The following is a 23,966-nucleotide window of genomic DNA, read 5'->3' as shown; positions in this document are numbered from 1 at the left end:
GTCATCTTGTGACAATAACATGGAGGGAATAGATACTTTATTGTCCATTGCTTATAACGGGAAATGTACCTTCTGCTTTTCCCAACACCCTGCATTGTAGCACTCCTGGGTGAAGAGCAATTCTGGGGGGTTAAGTGCTTTGCTCAAGGGCACAATTTTTGGGGGAAATTGTTTCAATGGTATTGAAAAACCATCCTGGATATTTCTAAATACCTCGGTATATGTTATATATGGCATACTGCCCAAGCCAATTAGCTAGTTAGTTGAGAGCTAGTTAGTTGAGAGCTAACTAGTTACTGGCTAGCTAGCTACAAATGTTACAGCAACCACAATCAGATGTATTTTCCTGTTTCACAAAGTTGGCTTTTTGGGTGGCATGGACAGCTTTTAACAGAATAGACCGCTATTGCTAGGCCTTAAGACACTGAGTGAAAAGATAGCAAGACAAATAACACATTCACATTACCTGAAGTCAAATGTAGCCAGACCTTCTTTGCAGTGATCAACGCACGTTGTCCTGTTTAGGAAAAACAACACAGCGCTCGACCCTTAGCCACCCACCCCTAGTAGCTAGCTAGCTAAACGTTTTCTTCTTGTTTTAGCTTTCCGGCAGACTAAACGCTTTGTGGTGTATTGCTGACTTTCACAGGTTGGAGTGCGAATTACACATTTAGAACAGGGGATTTTTTAAGGTAAGTCAGGTAAGAACAAATGATTATTTACAATAACGGGAAGGGGAGCTTGCTACAACCACTAGCTATAACTTGATGGCGCTCTCTACAATCAAAACAAAAAAACTTGCGCCATGCAACGGGTGGTCAGGGGCCGAGATTCAATAATCAACAGTTCTAGAATTTTCGTCCAAGGTCTATAGGGACCTCGCCAGTGGTCTAAGGAATGGCATCACAGTGCTAGTTGTGCCACTAGAGATCCTGGTTTGAGTCCAGGCTCTGTCGCAGCTGACCGGGAGACCTATTGGGTGGCGTACAATTGGCCTAGCGTCATCTGGGTTAGGGGATGGTTTGGTCGACCGGGATGTCGTTGTCCCATCGCGCTCAAGCGACTCCTGTCGCGGGCCGGGCACATGCACGCTGACACTGTTGCCAGATGTACAGAGCTGACACTGTCTTCTGACACATTGGTGCGGCTGGCTTCCCGGGTTAAGCGGGCATTGTGTCAAGAAGCAGTGTCTGGGTTGTTTCGTAGGATGCACGGCTCTCGACCTCCGCCTCTCCCGAGTCCATACGGGAGTTGCAGCGATGGGACAGGACTGTAACTACCAACTGGATACCACGAAATTGGGGAGAAAAAGGGGTAAAAAAAAAAACAAGGCCGTGTTTCCTTGAGGAGCTATGTGCCAGTATTCAGTTAGCCACAGCATTAAAAAGAGTAAAGCTGAGACCAGGCCCCTGATCACCATCCATTGTTTGTTTGGTCTGATCTGAGCTCAGCAGATGCTGCAATGCATGACTGGATTCCTGTTGTAACCCCTTTCTCCCTCCCTTCCTCTCCCCCTTTTTCCCTCCCACTTTCTCTGCATGAGCAGGCATGGGACCCCAGTGTACTGAATATACTGTACCATTCTCCCTGGCAGCCTGTAGTACAGACTGTTACAGTAAAATACAGTGACTCAAGGCCCTGCTACATGTGATGTGTCTGTCTCAGGTGGAGGAGGTGGTCCAGAATCACATGACTTACTCCCTGCAGGACATGGGTGGAGACGCCAACTGGCAGCTGGTGGTGGAGGAGGGTGAGATGAAGGTGAGGATGAGGATATAGATGACCATAACTAGATGCTACAGTAGACACACTGTCCCCTGCATGCCTAGTATAGAAGACTATACCTATAGTGATGAGTTTAACATGCTCTGCTCACTCGCACTGTAGACAGTGCAGTGTGTATGGGTCCAATATGGCTGCTGTAGGTTTGAATGGGTCCAATATGGGTCTATAATGGCTAATGCATGTGACTGTCTGCTATCTCAGGTGTACAGGAGAGAGGTGGAGGAGAATGGCATCGTCCTGGACCCTCTGAAGGCCACCCATGCAGTGAAGGGTGTGACAGGACACGAGTTATGCCACTACTTCTGGGACACGGACGTACGCAACGACTGGGAAAGTGAGTCTATCTTCATCCATCGTCATCAGATTATTTTTTAGACTAGAGCCATTTTATTTTGTTACTTTGCACACAATCAATGTCTTGAATTGTTGTTGATTTGTCTAGTCTTGGTCTGTTTCTCTTTCAGCCACCATTGAAAACTTCAACGTGGTGGAGACGCTCTCAGACAATGCTGTTATAGTCTACCAGACACACAAGGTAATCATACCTCTGGAGTTCAGGTTCACCCTAGTGTGTCAGGCTCTTGTACATGTGGGTTGTCTTTGGACTGGTCATGTTTGACTGACAGCCAATGGTTGTGTTTCAGAGAGTATGGCCCGCCTCTCAGAGGGACGTTCTCTACCTATCAGCTATCAGGAAGATCCTGGCGACCAATGAGAGTGACCCAGACACGTGGCTGGTCTGCAACTTCTCTGTGGATCATGACAACGCCCAGGTGAGTTCTACAGACACAAGGGCTTATTGCCATACATGCTCTTAATATATGATGGCATAGAGCTAGGGATCAATGTTGAATTGGAAGGGGGGGAATGGCTACTGCTCTCTTACCTTCATCAACTCCCTTTCTTTCTGTAGCCCACCAACCGGTGTGTCCGTGCGAAAATCAATGTGGCCATGATCTGCCAGACCCTTGTGAGCCCTCCAGAGGGCAACAAAGAGATCAGCAGGGACAACATCCTCTGTAAGATCACCTACGTGGCCAACGGTGAGTACAGCAGCCCAAGTTCTTTCAGGTCCCCACTAGGTGAGGACTTCATGGTTGTCATACGAGCCTGGTCAAGTTTATCCACCTACATGTCATTGTTTTTTTTCTTCCTGTTTTCTTCTATGTTCCCTATTGGACCGTGTACAAATACAAGCTGCTCTTGTATTTTGAGCTTTATGGCAGAGCTTTGTGTGGGTGGATAATGGAAGTTAAATGTTGATTAATGGTTTGGTATAGTGATTCTATCACACCATGTAGGCTCACTGTTTGTATGTGTGTGTGTATATATAGTGACTGAGTGGTTGTTTTTCCCTAGTGAATCCTGGAGGCTGGGCCCCTGCCTCAGTCCTCAGAGCTGTGGCCAAGAGGGAGTACCCCAAGTTCCTCAAACGCTTCACCGGCTACGTCCAGGAGAAGACCAGTGGGAAACCTATCCTCTTTTAAACCTCTACAGGTAGCAGCGAAATCAAACCCACTCTTAAAGGCTTTGCATGGTCAATCTGCATATGCAATGGCCGTACAGCATTTACTGCAATACGGCCTCTGTAGAAGTCAGGGCATTTATACTTCTTGCGCTTCGTAGATCTGTTGTCAAGGTAGTGAGTTTGTTTATACAGGACCTCCCGTCCCCACCTACCATCACCCAATCATGTTAATGTGGAGCTATACGGAGCCCTCCGCATTGTTACATAAATTGGGAAGTGCACAACGTCGCTGTACGGAGCTCGATTTGGCCTCTGGAGGCTCTGCAATTGGGTCACAGCCTCCATACGCCGCCTCTAGACAGCATTACTGGATCAAGCATAAATCAGCTATTATCCTCACAGGCACAAGCCTAAAGACATCTATATAGACCATAGATATTTAATTACACTCTACCACACAAGTACAGTTGTTAAATCAGATCAATGTTGTGTATCATTGTGCCATATTAGTTGTTTGTTATTTTTGGTAACTTTCCATCTCCTTTTCTCTCAGGCGGAACACATTTTGTCCTGAAGAGACATGGCTACATTTCCGATCATTCAAGGGGCTCCCACAGACTACATTACCCATATTAATCCGTCAACCAGAATGTCTCCAAACTATATTACCCATGATGAAATATCTGTATCAAATGAGTAGAAACTGGTTTAGGGCTTTATTCTACCAGTAGTTGCTAGCCACCTGAGACACAAAAACAACCAAACATTGTCAAACTGGATATGTATTTGTATATAAATTCAAGAATTTCTATGGCAATATTTTGAATCAATTGAACCAACTTTTTGCTTTTTGTAAATTGTTTTGTACATTTCGAATTATTACATTTTTGACTATACTTTGTTTGCATTAACCACTGATCGTTTTCATGCTGCTAATTTTACTACAAAAAGAATGCAAGTAGACAGACGGAGAGCAGTGTGTTGAGTCTGGCTAGCCTTTGTCTTGTCCTCCCCTAGTGACGACCTGCCCTGGAGTCTAATGGGGGGAAGGAGTCTAAAGCTTTGTACACAATTTCTATATCTGTAGATCATTATACAGTAGCTGTAAAGGAACACTATGGATGTGATGTATTGTACGGAGACATTAGTTTACCAGTGTATGTAATGTAAAGGATGTTGGCAAACGAATTGGAAGAACTACATAACTAGTCTGTTTTCAAAGGAAGGTGATCTTTATGATAACAAACTGAATGTATGGTATAGATGGATAAGATTGAAGTCATTTGTTGAATGTGACCCATAAACACTAAGGTATCAATAGTTGGTATCCACTGTTGACCCCCCCCCACCCCCCACCCCCCCAATGTGCACGTAACATGCTGATGTACAGTCTACCACAGCATTGGGTGTTCAGATGGACCTCTTCATTCGCTTCAAAGGCTTTGAGCAGATGGGGTGGCCATTTTTTTCCACATCCCTCGTTAACCTGTCATGCCTTAAACACCAAGATGAGCCCTGAAAGAAGTCTGTTACAGTATCATACGACCAGAGACGCTACACTGGGGTCAGCATTTCACATGATTTCTTTGTTTACTTTCATTTAAAGTTGTGATTTTGCCATCGACAAGGCTGTCAGAATCCTCCACTCAGCTTGAGGTGTCATAGAATCCATGGGGAAACAACATTGCCATGACAGTCAGAGGAGTGACATCAGCTGAAGAATGCATTAAGCCTTTAATTTTGTCTGAGGAATTGACACGCTTTGTATATTTCTGTTGTACGTCTGAAGTGTTATCATTTGCTCTAAATGCAATTGGGCAATGTTCTGTAAATTAAAATTGTTACACTACAGAAATGAAGACTTAAATTTCTACTTAGTCATTACTCTACAGCAATGAGCAGCAGTTGTGAGGATGAAGTGGCAGTGTGCTGGGAAATGGAGAGCACCTCAATTCGTTTTTTTTTTTAAACAAAGCATCGTCTGCAACTGATATATTCAAGATTTTTTTCGGGAAAGAAACAAGTGGAACCCATTTTATTGATAGGATTCTTCTAGATATATAGTCTTTACATTCAGTGATTAAAATATTTATCTTCAGCAAACTATATATTTAATAAATTATAATCATACAATTCAGAATTTGTGTCAGATCTTGTGTTTAAAATGGAGGAAAACTACTGGTTAGTTAACAATACAGAGGACACACTCGTTCTTCAGTATCAAAGGATATCCTGAGAAATCTTCAGTTGACACCCCTCCATATAAAATTAGTTTCTGTGCATCAGAAAATTTTACCATAGTCCTTGTCTGTGCACTTGTACTTATGACATACATAGGTGTGCATAATATAAAAATGTGCATATTCCACTAATCCAAAACCCAACGTTCATCAAGGAAAAATAGTTATTACAATCATAACTAACATCCAAAGTGCCATTTTGACGCCGTCCTCTTCAATGAAGCTGAAGATCCAAGAAGATTGACCGGGTCTCCTCTCCTCTCAGGTCAACAGCAGCCCTTAACCTGCTGCCTTCAAACTGTTACTTTAGTCCTGTCTGATTGGAATGAATAGCAATGTGTTGGTTGGTTTGGTACCTTCAACATACCAGCCAATGAGTCTTTAGTTTGGCCTTGGTGGTTTCAGAATGTATATACTATCTGTTCTTTTTACAGCATAATATGAGTCCAGGCTCATCCATATTGGCCTTGTGTGTTTTCCATGTCACTGTTACACTTCTGCAATGGCCAAGATGTCACTAAATGTTCATTATCCAACCAGCTACTACAAAGAAAGTGTAATAACTTCTGGTCAGCAGGAAAATGAAAACATTCAAATGAATGTATATTTCTATATATGCTTTTTCTTTATAGGCCATGAAAGAAAATATTTGAGGGACTTCACTGACATGCTCTAACAAACATCACTTGGTAAGGTCTGACATGTAATTCCATTTGTGTCTTGTTTTAGTTCATCAGCCTATAAGGTGTGAGCATCCCAGTACTTTGTGTTTGGCAATAGTGGCAGAGTGGATTTAGCAGCGCTGGGGGTGGAGTCAAAGGGGCCCTGTCCAATGGAGTGTAGCGATTGTCAGACGATTGACAAAATCGTAGTAGTCTGTAAGCCTCCCCTTTCACTGAAACAGAAGAGAGTGCAGTGTGAGTAAATACTATAAATACAGCTTATTATATCCATTTGACAGATCTGCTCCTACAGGAGGGATGTTCTAGTCAGAGCCCTATGGGCCCCTGGTCAAAAGTAGTGCACTATATATTGAATAGGGCCCTGGTCAAAAGTAGTGCACTATATAGGAATATTTATTTGATTGTATTTTATCAGGGAGTCATATAGAGACCATGGTGTCTTTTACAGATGAGCCCTGAATTATGATTGAAAAACAATTCAATCCATTTTAGAATAAGGCTACAACGTAAATTTTTTTGGGATAAAGTCAAATGGTCTGAATACTTTCTGATGTTCTGTATGCTTAAATCAGACTTATTTTTATGTGCTCTAGAGAGCAACATATACAGTTTTACCTGCATTCAGTACTAATTTCAGGTCCAAAAAGTTTTTCTGTAATACAATGAAGGCAGACTGTAGTTCAGATAGAGCCTGGTCAACCGTGGAGGCAATAGCATACACAACAGTATCATCAGCATACAGTACAAGTGCAGGTTCCAATTTCTTACAGACAAGTTGATATTGTTAGTGTAAACAGAAAGTACAGGACCCAGAATCAACCCCTTTCGTAATATCCAGGAAACCTGTTTCAACACAATCAGTAGATATACATTGAGTTATATCTGTCAAGTCATTTTTAAACCAGTTACATGCAGCCTGGTCTAGGCCAATTGAGGAAAGCCTCTTAATTAGTAGTGAGTGATCAATAGTATCGAAAGCCTTTGACAGGTCAATGAAAAGGGCAGCACAATGTTGCCTTTTATACATACAGTTAACCACAACATTTATAACTAGTGACCTGGTGCTTTGACCTGGTCTGAAACCCGACTGATGTACATTTAGAACACATTTCAAAGGTAAAAAAAGATAGCTGAGAATGAATCAAGGATTGTAATATTTTAGTTGGCAAGAAAGTTTAGAAATAGGGTGATAATTATTTAGGTCACAAGGGTCACCACCTTTGTGAAGGAGGAGTACATGGGCCGCCTTCTAAACCTTGGGGAGAGTACCAGATATAATCATCAGGTTAAAAATATGGGTTAATGATTCAGCAATCAGGGGGGCAGAGAGCTGCAGCAAAAATGGATCAAGTATATCAGCCCCAGTGGATTTTTTTTCCATCAATCCAGGCATCTTGCACATCACAGGTAGTAAATTGTTGAAATGAAAACAAAGATTCACTAGAAGTTGACGGGTTAACCATCGAGTCAGCTAGAGGCTGGCAGTGGGAAGAGCAGTCGATTGACTGACCAGGGTCAACTACACCACCGTTTCTCTCAAATAAAAAGCCTGCCAAGATAAAAACATGACTAAAAGTATCACTTATCCCATTCTTCTCAGTTATGATGCCAGAGTCAGACAAAACTTGCTTAGGCAGGGAAGAACAGGAATTTGAACACTTCAGGGCATTTACTGTTTCCCAAAATGTAGAAGGATCACCACCTGAGTCAGAGATAGAGCTTAAAAAATTGTTTGATTTAGCTTTTTTTAAATCGAGATAGTACAACGGTTTCTCAATTGTCTGAAAGATTGCCAGTCCACTACAGAGTCAGTTTTCCTTGATTTGGCCCAAGCCTGATTTATCATCTGAATTAGCTCAGATAACTCAGGAGAAACTCCAAGAACACTAAGGTAACTTGCCTAAATGACTACTGATCCGTAGCACTCACGTCTGTAGCCATGAAGTTGCCTTGAAAGGCTGGTCATTGCTCACATCAACACCATTATCCCAGAAACACTACACCCACTCCAATTTGCATACAGATCCACAGATGATGCAATTTCTATTGCACTCAACACTGCCCTTTCCCACCTGGACAAAAGGAACACCTATTTGAGAATGCCATTAATTGACTACAGCTCAGCATTCAACACCATAGTGCCCTCAAAGCTCATCAGTAAGCTAAGGACCTTGGGACTAAACAACTCCCTCTGCAACTGGATTCTGGGCCGTCCCCAGGTGGTAAGGCTAGGTAACAACATATCCGCCACGCTGATCCTCAACAAGGGGGCCCCTCAGGGGTGCGTGCTCATTCCCCTCCTGTACTCCCTGTTCACTCATGACTGCATGGCCAGGCACGACTCCAACACCATCATCAAGTTTGCCAATGACACAACAGTGGTAGGCCTGATCACGACAACGATGAAACAGCCTATAGGGAGGAGGTCAGAGACCTGGCTGAGTGGTGCCAGGACAACAACCTCTACCTCAACGTGATCAAGACAAAAGACATGATTGTGGACTACAGGAAAAGGAGGACCGAGCACGCCCCCATTCTCATCGACAGGGCTGTAGTGGAGCAAGTTGAGAGCTTCAAGTTCCTTGGTGTCCACATCACCAACAAACTATCATGGTCCAAACACATTAAGACAGTCGTAAAGAGGGAACGACAAAGCCTATTCCCCCTCAGGAGACTGAAAAGATTTGGCATTGGTCCTCAGATCCTCAAAAGGTTCTACAGCTGCACCATCGAGAGCATCCTGACTGGTTGCATCACTGCCTGGTATGGAAACTGCTCGGCCTCCGACCACAAGGCACTACAGAGGGTAGTGCGTATGGCCCAGTACATCACTGGGGCCAAGCTTCCTACCATCCAGGGCCCCTATACCAGGCGGTGTCAGAGGAAGGCCCTAAAAACTGTCAAAGACTCTAGCCATCCTAGTCATAGACTGTTCTCTCTGCTACCGCACGGCAAGCGGTACCGGAGTAGAGGTCGACCGATTAATCGGAATGGCCGATTTAATTAGGGCCGATTTCAAGTTTTCATAACAATCGGAAATCGGTATTTTTGGACACCGATTTGGCCGATTTTTTTTTTTTATATATATTTTTTTTACACCTTTATTTAACTAGGCAAGTCAGTTAAGAACACATTCTTATTTTCAATGACGGCCTAGGAACGGTTGGTTAACTGTCTTGTTCAGGGGCAGAACGACAGATTTTTACCTTGTCAGCTCGTTTTTGCAACCTTCCGGTTACCAGTCCAACGCTCTAACCACCTGCCTTACATTGCACTCCACGAGGAGCCTGCGTGGCAGGCTGACTACCTGTTACGCGAGGGCAGCAAGAAGCCAAGGTAAGTTGCTAGCTAGCATTAAACTTATCTTATAAAAAACAATCAATCTTAACATAATCACTAGTTAACTACACATTGTTGATGATATTACTAGTTTATCTAGCGTGTCCTGCGTTGCATATAATCGATGCGGTGCCTGTTAATTTCTCATCGAATCACAGCCTACTTGATTTAGCACTGTCGTTGCACCAAACCTAACCATAAACATCCATGCCTTTCTTTAAAATCAATACACAAGTATATATTTTTAAACCTGCATATTTAGTTAATATTGCCTGCTAACATGAATTTCTTATAATTAGGGAAATTGTGTCACTTCTCTTGCGTTCCGTGCAAGCAGTCAGGGCATATGCAGCAGTTTGGGCCACCTGGCTCGTTGCGAACTGTGTGAAGTCCATTTATTCCTAACAAAGACCGTAATTAATTTGCCTGAATTGTACATAATTATGACATAACATTGAAGGTTGTACAATGTAACAGCAATATTTAGTCTAACGGGATGCCACCCGTTAGATAAAATACGGAACGGTTCCGTATTTCACTGAAAGAATAAACCTTTTGTTTTTTAAATGATAGTTTCCGGATTCGACCATATTAATGACCAAAGGCTCGTATTTCTGTGTGTTATTATGTTATAATTAAGTCTATGATTTGATATTTGATAGAGCAGTCTGACTGAGCGATGGTAGGCAGCAGCAGGCTCGTAAGCATTCATTCAAACAGCACTTTCATGCGTTTGATAGCAGCTCTTCGCAATGCTTCAAGCATTGAGCTGTTTATGACTTCAAGCCTATCAACTCCCGAGATTAGGCTGGTGTAACCGATGTGAAATGGCTAGCTAGTTAGCGGGGTGTGCGCTAATAGCGTTTCAATCGGTGACGTCACTTGCTCTGAGACTTGGAGTAGTTGTGGCTTTTGTGGAGCGATGGGTAAGGGCCGTGGCTTTTGTGGAGCGATGGGTAACGATGCTTCGAGGGTGGCTGTTGTCGATGTGTTCCTTGTTCGAGCCCAGGTAGGGGCGAGGAGAGGGACGAAAGCTATACTGTTACACTGGCAATACTAAAGTGCCTATAAGAACATCCAATAGTCAAAGGTATATGAAATTACAAATCCTATAGAGAGAAATAGTCCTATAATTCCTATAATAACTACAACCTAAAACTTCTTACCTGGGAATATTGAAGACTCATGTTAAAAGGAACCACCAGCTTTCATATGTTCTCATGTTCTGAGCAAGGAACTTAAACGTTAGCTTTTTTACATGGCACATATTGCACTTTTACTTTCTTCTCCAACACTTTGTTTTTGCATTATTTAAACCAAATTGAACATATTTCATTATTTATTTGAGGCTAAATTGATTTTATTGATGTATTATATTAAGTTAAAATAAGTGTTCATTCAGTATTGTTGTAATTGTCATTATTATTATTTTAATAAAAATAAATCACATTTTTTTTAATTTTATTTTATTTTAATTAAATTGGCCATTTAATCGGTATCGGCTTTTTTGGTCCTCCAATTATCAGTATCGGTATCGGCGTTGAAAAATCATAATCGGTCGACCTCTATACCGGAGCGCCATGTCTAGGTCCAAAAGGCTTCATAACAGCTTCTACCCCCAAGCCATAAGGCTCCTGAACTGCTAATCAAAGGGCTACTCAGACTATTTGCATTGCCTTCCCCCTTTTACACTGCTGCTACACTCTGTTTATTATTTATGCATAGTCACTTTAACTCTACCCACATTTACATATTACCTCAACTAACCGGTGTCCCCGCACATTGACTCTGTACCGGTACCCCCTGTAAATAGCCTCACTATTGTTATTTTACTGCTGCTGTTTACGTAATTATTTGATCTATTTTCTACTTAACACTTATTTTTCTTAAAACTGCATTGTTGGTTAAGGGCTTGTAAGTAAGCATTTCACTGTTGTATTCGGCGCATGTGACAAATTTGATTTGAAAACCAAGGGTTTCATCTACATTATCTTTGATTAAAAGGGGTGTGTTTATCTGCCAGATGAATAAATATGGAGGATACATTTTCTAGAGCCCACTCAGGGTCAGGAATACAGGAGACAGTGGCTAAATCAGAGTAGAACATGTCATGTTGGGGTGGCAAGTAGCCTAGTGGTTAGAGCGTTGGACTAGTAACCTAAAAGTTGCAAGATCGAATCCCCGAGCTGACAAGGTAAAAATCTGTTGATCTGCCCCTGAACAAGGCAGTTAACCCACTGTTCCTAGGCCTTCATTGAAAATAAGAATTTGTTCTTAACTGACTTGCCTAGATAAATAAAAATACAAAAATTTAATGATGTAAAAACCCTTGAGCAGAAACATTTTTTAAAGTTATCTTCTTATCGGGAATAGGGTGTTGAGCAGAGCCCTATGGGCCCTGGTCAAAAGTAGTGCACTATGTAGGGAATAGGGTGTAATTTGGGACACATCCAGTGAGTGAGTACTCACTAAGTAGACATCGAGCACTGAGCCATCATCCCGGTCCATGTCCACCTCTACGTCCATGGTGCTCTGCTCTGACGTCAGACAGATGGCGCTGTCCTCCAGGGTGAATGTTGAGCTGGACGCCATTTCATCTCTGAGGGGAAACAGGAGAACAAGAAACACACATAAGTAGATATAGAAAATAAGAGTCCCAAATGGCACCCTATTCCCTACATAGCTCCCTTCTTTTGACCATAGTGCACGATTAACTGCATGGCAAATCAAAGAATCCAACATGAAAATGACAGGCAGGTGAAACCCCCTTCAGGGAAACAGAGGAAAACCAGTCTGTCTGTGTGTCTGATGTCTGGCTGTAGACTATAGGTCTCTCTAGGGGAAGTTAATGTCTAAGAACTTACAAACAGGATAAGTTAATTTAAGGAAGGGAATTCTGGGACATTATGTTTTATGTGGAACTCCTTTACTGGGTTATGGACCTCGAAAAAGAGTCCCAAATAATCAGGGAAAATAAATGTCCTTTAAAACACAGCATCACGTGAACAGCAGGGGGCAGGTGTACATCTGAAACAGGCCATTTCCTTGATGCATGTCAGCTGACTCCTGACTTTGCTTAAATTCAGGAATGTGTTTACCATTTTATGGCATGTTATTGCCTACCCCTCTTAAAGGTGACATGCAGGCACACACACACCTCAGAAAAGGGATTATGTACATACATAGAAAAAGTCACCCTGTCAGAAAATTACACTCTCTCTACTAACAATGCCTCTTAATCAGACCTTCTGAAAGCCTTGAGTCAAATATTCATGAAACACATTGATAGACAAATTTAGGGCAACAGACAGGTGCCTGAGAAGGGAACAAGACCAGGCAGGCATCACAATGGAGACTTCCAGTTAGGGTTAGAACCTGATACTACTGAACAGAGACAGACAGCGAGAGAGCTGGGCGGAGAGATGAGAGGAAAATAAACAGTTCTTTCTAGAGGGAGGTTAGAATTTAAAGTCCATGGTTTATGGCCTGCACACTGCATCTGAACTGGATGTTAGTTGAGCACTGTGAATAAATGTCCAGTGAGGGCTTTCCTGGCTCTTCCAGGGAATCTCTCTCTAGTGTATAACATACTGTCACAAAGCCTGAGGACTCTGAGTCACCTGTTCCATGTGGCTTGTCATCACAACAGGTGAGTCCTATGTTTTCCATCTGGCCTCCCAGGTAGCTCAGTGATTTCACCGGTTATTATTTACATTGTACTCTCCACCCTCGCACTCTTTCTGTCACACTCTCCCCTCAGGGGAATCCCTATGGCAGGCAGGGCTGGTCAACTCAGGGGACCTGCTGGTGATCTGATCTGCAGGGTTAGTTGGTTTAGTCACTGATTCGCTCAAATCGCTTACTCACCTGGTGTCCCAGGTCAAAATCATTGTTGCCAATATTTACACAAGTGTGTAAATATAACTGATTAGAATTGGGACTTTGAGAGGACAGGTAGAAGTGGAAGGGGTCCTGAGATAGAGGGATGGAGGAGATAGAGTCTCCAGGTAGAGGGATGGAGGAGATAGAGTCTCCAGGTAGAAGGATGGAGGGAACAGAGTCTCCAGGTAGAGGGATGTAGGAGATAGAGGGAACAGAGAGTCTCCAGGTAGAGGGATGGAGGGAACAGAGAGTCTCCAGGTAGAGGGATGGAGGGGATAGAGGGGATAGAGAGACTCCAGGTAGAGGGATGGCGGGAACAGAGTCTCCAGATAGAGGGATGGAGGGGATAGAGAGACTCCAGCTAGAGGGATGGAGGGGATAGAGAGACTCCAGGTAGATGGATGGAGGAGATAGAGTCTCCAGGTAGAGGGATGGAGGTGATAGAGGGGATAGAGAGACTCCAGGTAGAGGGATGGCGGGAACAGAGTCTCCAGATAGAGGGATGGAGGGGATAGAGAGACTCCAGGTAGAGGGATGGAGGGGATAGAGAGACTCCAGGTAGAGGGATGGAGGGGATAGAGTCTCCAGGTAGAGGGATGGAGGGGATAGAGGGAACAGAGAGTCTCCAGGTAGAGGGATGGAGGGGATAGAGGGGATAGAGAGACTCCAGGTAGAGGGATGGCGGGAACAGAGTCTCCAGATAGAGGGATGGAGGGGATAGAGAGACTCCAGGTAGAGGGATGGAGGGGATAGAGTCTCCAGGTAGAGGGATGGAGGGGATAGAGAGTCTCCAGGTAGAGGGATGGAGGGGATAGAGGGGATAGAGAGACTCCAGGTAGAGGGATGGCGGGAACAGAGTCTCCAGGTAGAGGGATGGAGGGGATAGAGAGACTCCAGGTAGAGGGATGGAGGGGATAGAGTCTCCAGGTAGAGGGATGGAGGGGATAGAGTCTCCAGGTAGAGGGATGGAGGGGATAGAGTCTCCAGCTAGAGGGATGGCGGGAACAGAGTCTCCAGGTAGAGGGATGGAGGGGATAGAGAGACTCCAGGTAGAGGGATGGAGGGGATAGAGAGACTCCAGGTAGAGGGATGGAGGGGATAGAGTCTCCAGGTAGAGGGATGGAGGGGATAGAGTCTCCAGGTAGAGGGGATAGAGGGAACAGAGAGTCTCCAGGTAGAGGGATGGAGGGGATAGAGTCTCCAGGTAGAGGGATGGAGGAGATAGAGTCTCCAGGTAGAGGGATGGAGGAGATAGAGTCTCCAGGTAGAGGGATGGAGGGAACAGAGTCTCCAGGTAGAGGGATGTAGGAGATAGAGGGAACAGAGAGTCTCCAGGTAGAGGGATGGAGGGAACAGAGAGTCTCCAGGTAGAGGGATGGAGGGGATAGAGTCTCCAGGTAGAGGGATGGAGGGGATAGAGTCTCCAGGTAGAGGGATGGAGGGGATAGAGTCTCCAGGTAGAGGGATGGAGGGGATAGAGTCTCCAGATAGAGGGATGGAGGGGATAGAGTCTCCAGGTAGAGGGATGGAGGGGATAGAGTCTCCAGGTAGAGGGATGGAGGGGATAGAGTCTCCAGGTAGAGGGATGGAGGGGATAGAGTCTCCAGGTAGAGGGATGGAGGGAATAGAGTCTCCAGGTAGAGGGATGGAGGGGATAGAGTCTCCAGGTAGAGGGATTGAGGAGATAAAGTCTCCAGGTAGAGGGATGGAGGAGATAGAGTCTCCAGGTAGAGGGATGGAGGAGATAGAGTCTCCAGGTAGAGGGATGGAGGGAACAGAGTCTCCAGGTAGAGGGATGTAGGAGATAGAGGGAACAGAGAGTCTCCAGGTAGAGGGATGGAGGGAACAGAGAGTCTCCAGGTAGAGGGATGGAGGGGATAGAGTCTCCAGGTAGAGGGATGGAGGGAACAGAGTCTCCAGGTAGAGGGATGTAGGAGATAGAGGGAACAGAGAGTCTCCAGGTAGAGGGATGGAGGGAACAGAGAGTCTCCAGGTAGAGGGATGGAGGGGATAGAGTCTCCAGGTAGAGGGATGGAGGGGATAGAGTCTCCAGGTAGAGGGATGGAGGGGATAGAGTCTCCAGGTAGAGGGATGGAGGGGATAGTCTCCAGGTAGAGGGATGGAGGGGATAGAGGGAACAGAGAGTCTCCAGGTAGAGGGATGGAGGGGATAGAGGGGATAGAGAGACTCCAGGTAGTGGGTTGGCGGGAACAGAGTCTCCAGATAGAGGGGTGGAGGGGATAGAGAGACTCCAGCTAGAGGGGTGGAGGGGATAGAGAGACTCCAGCTAGAGGGATGGAGGGGATAGAGAGACTCCAGGTAGAGGGATGGAGGGGATAGAGTCTCCAGGTAGAGGGATGGAGGTGATAGAGTCTCCAGGTAGAGGGATGGAGGGAACAGAGTCTCCAGGTAGAGGGATGGAGGGGATAGAGTCTCCAGGTAGAGGGATGGAGGGAACAGAGTCTCCAGGTAGAGGGATGGAGGAGATAGAGGGAACAGAGAGTCTCCAGGTAGAGGGATGGAGGGGATAGAGTCTCCAGGTAGAGGGATGGAGGGGATAGAGGGGATAGAGAGACTCCAGGTAGAGGGATGGCGGGAACAGAGTCTCCAGATAGAGGGATGGAGGGGATAGAGAGACTCCAGCTAGAGGGATGGAGGGGATAGAGAGACTCCAGCTAGAGTGATGGAGGGGATAGAGAGACTCCAGGTAGAGGGATGGAGGGGATAGAGTCTCCAGGTAGAGGGATGGAGGGGATAGAGTCTCCAGGTAGAGGGATGGAGGGGATAGAGTCTCCAGGTAGAGGGGATAGAGGGAACAGAGAGTCTCCAGGTAGAGGGATGGAGGGGATAGAGTCTCCAGGTAGAGGGATGGAGGGGATAGAGTCTCCAGGTAGAGGGGATAGAGGGAACAGAGAGTCTCCAGGTAGAGGGGATAGAGGGAACAGAGAGTCTCCAGGTAGAGGGATGGAGGGGATAGAGTCTCCAGATAGAGGGATGGAGGGGATAGAGTCTCCAGGTAGAGGGATGGAGGGGATAGAGTCTCCAGGTAGAGGGATGGAGGGGATAGAGTCTCCAGATAGAGGGATGGAGGGGATAGAGTCTCCAGGTAGAGGGATGGAGGGGATAGAGTCTCCAGGTAGAGGGATGGAGGGGATAGAGTCTCCAGGTAGAGGGATGGAGGGGATAGAGTCTCCAGGTAGAGGGATGGAGGGGATAGAGTCTCCAGGTAGAGGGATGGAGGGGATAGAGTCTCCAGGTAGAGGGATGGAGGGGATAGAGTCTCCAGGTAGAGGGATGGAGGGGATAGAGTCTCCAGGTAGAGGGATTGAGGAGATAAAGTCTCCAGGTAGAGGGATGGAGGAGATAGAGTCTCCAGGTAGAGGGATGGAGGAGATAGAGTCTCCAGGTAGAGGGATGGAGGGAACAGAGTCTCCAGGTAGAGGGATGTAGGAGATAGAGGGAACAGAGAGTCTCCAGGTAGAGGGATGGAGGGAACAGAGAGTCTCCAGGTAGAGGGATGGAGGGGATAGAGTCTCCAGGTAGAGGGATAGAGGGGATAGAGTCTCCAGGTAGAGGGATGGAGGGGATAGAGTCTCCAGGTAGAGGGATGGAGGGGATAGTCTCCAGGTAGAGGGATGGAGGGGATAGAGGGAACAGAGAGTATCCAGGTAGAGGGATGGAGGGGATAGAGGGGATAGAGAGACTCCAGGTAGTGGGTTGGCGGGAACAGAGTCTCCAGATAGAGGGATGGAGGGGATAGAGAGTCTCCAGCTAGAGGGATGGAGGGGATAGAGAGACTCCAGCTAGAGGGATGGAGGGGATAGAGAGACTCCAGGTAGAGGGATGGAGGGGATAGAGTCTCCAGGTAGAGGGATGGAGGGGATAGAGTCTCCAGGTAGAGGGATGGAGGGGATAGAGTCTCCAGGTAGAGGGATGGAGGGGATAGAGTCTCCAGGTAGAGGGATGGAGGGGATAGAGTCTCCAGGTAGAGGGATGGAGGGGATAGAGAGACTCCAGGTAGTGGGTTGGCGGGAACAGAGTCTCCAGATAGAGGGATGGAGGGGATAGAGAGTCTCCAGCTAGAGGGATGGAGGGGATAGAGAGACTCCAGCTAGAGGGATGGAGGGGATAGAGAGACTCCAGGTAGAGGGATGGAGGGGATAGAGAGACTCCAGGTAGAGGGATGGAGGGGATAGAGTCTCCAGGTAGAGGGATGGAGGGGATAGAGTCTCCAGGTAGAGGGATGGAGGGGATAGAGTCTCCAGGTAGAGGGATGGAGGGGATAGAGTCTCCAGGTAGAGGGATGGAGGGGATAGAGTCTCCAGGTAGAGGGATGGAGGGGATAGAGTCTCCAGGTAGAGGGAAGGAAGGGATAGAGTCTCCAGGTAGAGGGATGGAGGGGATAGAGTCTCCAGGTGGAAGGAAGGAAGGAAGGAAGGAAGGAAGGAAGGAAGGAAGGAAGGAAGGAAGGAAGGAAGGAAGGAAGGAAGGAAGGAAGGAAGGAAGGAAGGAAGGAAGGAAGGAAGGAAGACAAGGAAGGAAGACAAGGAAGGAAGACAAGGAAGGAAGACAAGGAGGGGAGACAAGGAGGGGAGAGCGGTACCTGTCTTCAGACTGGGTCTCCAGGTTGATGGAGGAGGAGGAGATGGTTCCCATGGAGGAGCCCTCGTAGGAAGACGGGGTGTCAGGGACTAGGTCAGGACGCAGGTAGGAGCCAAACACTGGGAGAAACACACAAAGCCATGAGCTCACTGAGAGATACACACAAAGCCATGAGCTCACTGAGAGATACACACAAAGCCATGAGCTCACTGAGAGATACACACAAAGCCATGGCTTCACTGAGAGATACACATAAAGCCATGGCTTCACTGAGAGATACACACAAAGCCATGACCTTACTGAGAGATACACACAAAGCCATGACCTCACAGAGATACACACAAAGCCATGACCTCACTGATAATGCCTTCAGTCAGTCAACGTATTATTAACTGTATTTGTATAACAGCAACCTGGGCCTAAAGTTGTTAATAACAGGATATAGACTGTGTTTTCTTTTCGGTGAGGCAACATTTCAGTGGGGGCTGGAGGTGGAGACACTATGGCACTACTGAAGGACTAGTTTATGGGGACCAAGTGGTTTTCGAAGGGCCATCGATCCAGACATAACGAGAGGTATGGTCTACATGACAGATCTGGGAAGTGTAAGTGATTTCTCTCTGGTGCATTTTTTTTTTTACAACACATGAATGTGTGGATGATTGATAATAGTGTGCTGGTCTACCTTGTCCGTCTAGACTGGCCAGACTGCGTGCTCCTCCCAGCCTCTGCCTCCTCTCCTCCTCCTTCTCTTCCTTCTGAGAAGACAGGATCTCCTGAGAGGACGACTTCAGAGCAGGGATGGATGTACGAGTCCTCTTAGAAGGGGAGAAGCGAATGGCTGCAGAGAGACAGAGAAAGAGAGGGAGAGGGGAGTGGGATGGGGAGAGAGGTAAAAGAGAGAGGGAGACAGAAACGAGTGGTGGGGGAAGAGAAAAGGAGAGCGGAGGGAAGGGAGAGAGGAAGATAAGGAGAGAGAGGGAGCAAGAGGAAAGAGGGGGTTGGGGAGAGAGTGAGGGGGTAGGAATGAGAGTGAAGGGGTAGAGCAAAAGAGATAGGGTAGAGCAAGAGAGAAAGAGGGAGAGATGGAGGGAACAGATTACCCTGATTGCAACCATTGTCGTGCATAATCAAGCTTGAAGTGTCTGTCCCAAAGTAGCAGTAAAATGATCAAACTGTTAACGCATAATGATCATTATGCAACTGTCCCCCGACGTTCCATTCTGACTCCCAAGCAGAGCATGAAATCCCTCTCCATTGTATCTAACTGTGCAGAAGCATTGCCATAATAATACCAGCATCTAAATCCCAAACCATCGCAGAAACCATCTTCCTTAAATCAGCATTGCACACTGCTTTATTTAATCTTAACATGAAACATTCCACAAGTCAAAACCCTGAAGTGAGAGGGGCTTCAGCCACTGGGGTGGGTTCCTAAATTACCCCCACTGGGGGACTGGCATGGCCACCACCCAAACAGAGGACAACCATAGACTCCTGTTAATAGGGAGAAACTAAACACCTCTCTGATAACAAGATATTTCTGGGGAAAGAGCTAAAGGCAGAACAGAACTAGTAAAATATGCAACTACATAAATGTATGCATGGACGCATTACCGTAAGTCGCTTTCGTCAAGAATCTATATCAGTATGTCAGCGTAAGCTGAAAGCACAGCGAGAGGAGCTGAGGGAGGGTTTGAAACCTGACCTATTTAATTGACTGACAACAGTGTATGTGTCACTGGATCCTCCACACAACAAACTGGTAAAACACAATCACGTCCTCTCACAGGAGAAATGTATACCTTACATCAACACAGCTGTGTTGTTGCCTTCAACACAGCAGGTCACTAACAAATCAATCTGTACAAACATTTCCAATGGTTTAAAGTTGACTAAACTGTACGTGACACACCGACATAGTGTTATTGTAGTCTCAGTCTTAGCCCTCATACCCCTTTTACCATTACACTTGTTTTCCGATCCCAGTGCCTGGCATGTTTGACAGCTTAAGTCCTAACATTAATGTATCCCTGTCATAGGGGACTGAGGAACAGAAGCCAGCAGACTTACTCTGAGTCTTCCGGAACACCGAAGTGCTCATGAACTTGAGGAATCGGTTGGCATAGAAACCAGGCCGGTGCACCGAGACAGAGTCCTGAGGACAGAACAGAAGACAATACAGGCTTTTATCAGAGAGGGCTATTTGAGATCAATAAGAATGGAACCTATGAACGGTGTGTGTTCAGAAGGACACACGTATTAGGCAGCATATCAACTTACACCATCGTAGACCAGGGCCTTCCATGAGTGTTCCAACTTCTTAATGAATCTGAGGGGGAACCAAGAAGTCTTGTCACAAACAGAGCTTGTTATGCAACAAACCCAACCCCTCACCAAGCCCCATCACCCAAAACCTGAGATGCTTCCCGTTGACACCAAAGACAGAACAGGAACCACAGCAATATTACATTTCATGTTACATAATATGCTCCCATTCTAGTTATATTTGACACTCCAATTGATGGACTGAGGCAAGCAAACAGTTGGCAAGGGAAGAGGATTAATATGAAAAGATATATGGGGAATGATATCATTATGTAACTCCCCAGCCAAGACACTGACAGACAGGTCCTGAGGTCAGCTTAGAGATGCTGAGATATGGACAAGCGAACAAGCTTTAGGGACACTTCTGTCTCTCTGGCCCTCGAGGCTTGTCACACTGAGGAGCTTCTCTCTTTCTCTCCCTCTCACTACCTCTTCTCTCTCCCTTACCCCCTGCATTGGGACAGAAAATCAATGCTTCACCAGAGTGAATAGGAAAGACTGATAGCTACAGAACCCTTATTAACAGAGTTGGATAGAAAAGGATGCTTTAAGGACCCAGGAGAGTGGCTGCTTGATATCCAATCAATCAGAATATGTAATGCTAACTAGTCTGCGGGCGTAGCAACAAACCCTCCATGTTACAGAACATTATAGTATGTTATTATGCTATATAATATAGCATGTTATGAAGTCATGTTAAACCTGTAGGACTGCAGGATGTCGATGATGCCCAGGAAAATAAGCAGCTTCTCTTCTTTGTGTGACTTGGCAGGAATTCCACCCATCCTGAAATACAGCCCAGTAAATACAGCCCAGTAAATACAGGTCCAGTCACAGAATGTAGTCAGGTCAGGAGACACATTAAGGGTTTTGATCATTGTAAGTGTTTGTAAGAGTTTTGCCATGTATTTTTCAGTGTATGTGAATGTGAGTATGTGTACGTGTAAATGTCATCAAACTATTAAGGTGTATATGATTGTGTACTGTACGTGTGGTTGTCTTTGAATGTGTATGGGCAGTATGACTGAGGTGAGCTGACTCACGTGTCGTCTGTGGTGTGGGCCTCGGCAGCCTTGCCGTCCCCCTGGATAGACTCCATGGCTGTGGAGTAGAGGACCCTCTGGGCCACGGGCCGCTTGCCATCCCCCACTGCCTGGCCCGGCTCGCCGCCCTCCTTCGGGCTCTGGTCCAGGACATGCACGGCCAGAAGCAGACTGTAGTCCATGATCTTAAAGCTCTCCAACACCTGCAGCACACAACATGAAACCACACAGTTAATTACCATGATCTGAAACAACATTAAAACAACCTGTAGTCCAGCAAAGAGTGGAAAAACAGTTGGAGCGGTGTTGGCCTTGGTCTAAGTCCGGAATCTGACCAGTATCACACACAGATGTGTGCATTTTAAACAAAAATTGTGTTTTTTTTATCATCGGTTATTGAAGTGTGACCCATATTTCTGTGTGACCAAAGATAAATAGGCAATAGTGATATGATATGTGGAAAGTCATCCTTTTTATAGTTCCTTCTGCCATAATAGGATTATCAAATTAGCATCCAAAAAATTGCTAATGTAGTTTGCCTGATTTTCCATCATTGGACCACGGAAATCGTCTCATTCTAAGCATTATTGTACCAATCCCCGAAACATCCAAGAATAGCACTGTCTGTCTGTCAGAGAGATGACAACGAGAAACAAGGAATGGTCATCATGATTGTCATGGTAATTCCTAGAATCTGCTCTCAGTTGGATTCCGTAAACAGTATTCCCAACATCGGGAACTTCCAAACTTGCCATAACGGACTCAGCCATCATCATCCGTTATATGGAACTGGCTAGTAGAAAACAGGCTGAGTAAAAGGACCACAACAGAACCTGTTCATTTGCCTTTTGAGACATAATCTAAGAAATGTGAACTAATATGTCCAGAATGAGGATCTTTGATGATAAAGAATAACACAAACACACCTTTACTAAGAGCGGACAGTAGGCTGGATATAGCTGAGCAAAGATGGCCTTTAGATATGTTATCATACCACTGATGTATGTATAACTAGAATCCATTGCACCATGACTGAGCACACCCACAATAAGATTATAGAACAGCTATTTCCAGGATATCCCCATGGTAAATGTGTCTTTATTCGTGCTTTATTGTTGGTGGTTTAATCATGGTTAATTAGTTCTGTAGTGTCCTTTTAAGACTAATGCAAATCATGAACAAGCATATAGCCACGCGCGCACACCACCCACACATACAGCCACACATACACACAAACATTCAGAATAAACACTTGCTCTCTTGTTCGAGCTTTGTCTTTTCCATGTCTCTGATTTGCATCCCTCCTTTTGACTCCCCCGTCCTATTCAAAGGCAACCATTTTGAATAGAGCCACACACCAACCTGCCCGGAAAAGGCTAGAAGGACACTCCTGACCTGCAAACCGATATTTAATTTCAGAATTGGTTAAAATCAGGTTATGGTTAGGTTTAGGGTTTGGTTAAGGTAAGGTCAGTTTTAGATTTTGGTTGGTCGTTAGAGGTCAGGAGTGTCCATAAAATAATTACAATTCTCAGTTTTTACATTGACATTTGATGGAATGTCTCCATTCCATTTGAATGACATTCCATATGTTTTTATGTTAGGCGTGCGTAGTGGCTAGATCCAGCTGTAGCACTGCATGGGAATAGGGTGCCATTTGAGATCTGCCGTGGTTTGATTGGCTTTGTGAGAGAGGGCATTGTTGTCCCCGTCATCTTCCAATGGAATGACAGAATCACATGACATGGCAGGAGGAGAGGGGGACAACATGACATGGCAGGAGGAGAGGGGGACAACATGACATGGCAGGAGGAGAGGGGGACAACATGACATGTCAGGAGGAGAGGGGGACAACATGACATGGCAGGAGGAGAGGGGGACAACATGACATGGCAGGAGGAGAGGGGGACAACATGACATGGCAGGAGGAAAGGGGGACAACATGGCAGGAGGAGAGGGGGACAACATGACATGGCAGGAGGAAAGGGGGACGACATGACATGGCAGGAGGAAAGGGGGACAACATGACATGGTAGGAGGAAAGGGGGACAACATGACATGGCAGGAGGAGAGGGGGACAACATGACATGGCAGGAGGAAAGGGGGACAACATGACATGGCAGGAGGACAACATGACATGGCAGGAGGAGAGGGGGACAACATGACATGGCAGGAGGAGAGGGGGACAACATAACATGGCAGGAGGAGAGGGGGACAACATGACATGGCAGGAGGAAAGGGGGACAACATGACATGGCAGGAGGAGAGGGGGACAACATGACATGGCAGGAGGAGAGGGGGACAACATGACATGGCAGGAGGAAAGGGGGACAACATGACATGGCAGGAGGAGAGGGGGACAACATGACCCGCCACGAGTTCTATAACAATAATGAGAAGAAAACAAATCCCAACCATTCTGTGTGTTTGTGCAGGGCAGGATTAAGAAATCACTAAGACCCATTTATGTTGGTGTTTCCTTTATTTTGGCAGATACCCAAATGTTATTGTGATAAAACTTAATCCACATTTATTTTTTATAAACTATTGATCTTCTGTCGCTAAATGATGCTCTCTGTTGTATTTTGAACATTGC

The 23,966-nt window shown here is 45.7% G+C and overlaps 2 protein-coding genes across 4 annotated transcripts in view; one reads left to right on the top strand and one right to left on the bottom strand.

The window, feature by feature from the left end:
- Positions 1 to 5,442, top strand: part of LOC120063332 (ceramide transfer protein-like) — a 45,870-nt gene extending 40,428 nt beyond the window's left edge. Inside the window, exons 12-18 of one of the 2 annotated variants that reach the window (XM_039013655.1) lie at positions 1,666 to 1,761; positions 1,987 to 2,119; positions 2,250 to 2,320; positions 2,430 to 2,558; positions 2,699 to 2,828; positions 3,145 to 3,282; positions 3,807 to 5,442. In XM_039013655.1, the coding sequence (XP_038869583.1) occupies positions 1,666 to 1,761; positions 1,987 to 2,119; positions 2,250 to 2,320; positions 2,430 to 2,558; positions 2,699 to 2,828; positions 3,145 to 3,272 (687 nt within the window). In that variant the 3' untranslated portion in view covers positions 3,273 to 3,282; positions 3,807 to 5,442. The remainder of the gene's footprint in view (positions 1 to 1,665; positions 1,762 to 1,986; positions 2,120 to 2,249; positions 2,321 to 2,429; positions 2,559 to 2,698; positions 2,829 to 3,144; positions 3,283 to 3,806) is intronic. The other variant, XM_039013654.1, reaches the window with a different exon arrangement.
- Positions 5,267 to 23,966, bottom strand: part of LOC120063333 (phosphatidylinositol 4-phosphate 5-kinase type-1 beta-like) — a 92,968-nt gene continuing 74,268 nt past the window's right edge. For both annotated transcript variants that reach the window (XM_039013656.1, XM_039013657.1), the window contains exons 8-15: positions 21,371 to 21,573; positions 21,030 to 21,113; positions 20,283 to 20,331; positions 20,073 to 20,157; positions 18,685 to 18,840; positions 18,001 to 18,118; positions 11,985 to 12,114; positions 5,267 to 6,388 (exon numbers count right to left, since the gene is read on the bottom strand). In XM_039013656.1, coding sequence (XP_038869584.1) covers positions 6,386 to 6,388; positions 11,985 to 12,114; positions 18,001 to 18,118; positions 18,685 to 18,840; positions 20,073 to 20,157; positions 20,283 to 20,331; positions 21,030 to 21,113; positions 21,371 to 21,573 — 828 coding nt within the window. In that variant the 3' untranslated portion in view covers positions 5,267 to 6,385. The remainder of the gene's footprint in view (positions 6,389 to 11,984; positions 12,115 to 18,000; positions 18,119 to 18,684; positions 18,841 to 20,072; positions 20,158 to 20,282; positions 20,332 to 21,029; positions 21,114 to 21,370; positions 21,574 to 23,966) is intronic.

Source organism: Salvelinus namaycush, chromosome 18 (genome assembly GCF_016432855.1).
Source record: "Salvelinus namaycush isolate Seneca chromosome 18, SaNama_1.0, whole genome shotgun sequence".
NCBI lineage: Eukaryota > Metazoa > Chordata > Actinopteri > Salmoniformes > Salmonidae > Salvelinus > Salvelinus namaycush.
This window is presented reverse-complemented; position numbering and strand designations above follow the sequence as displayed.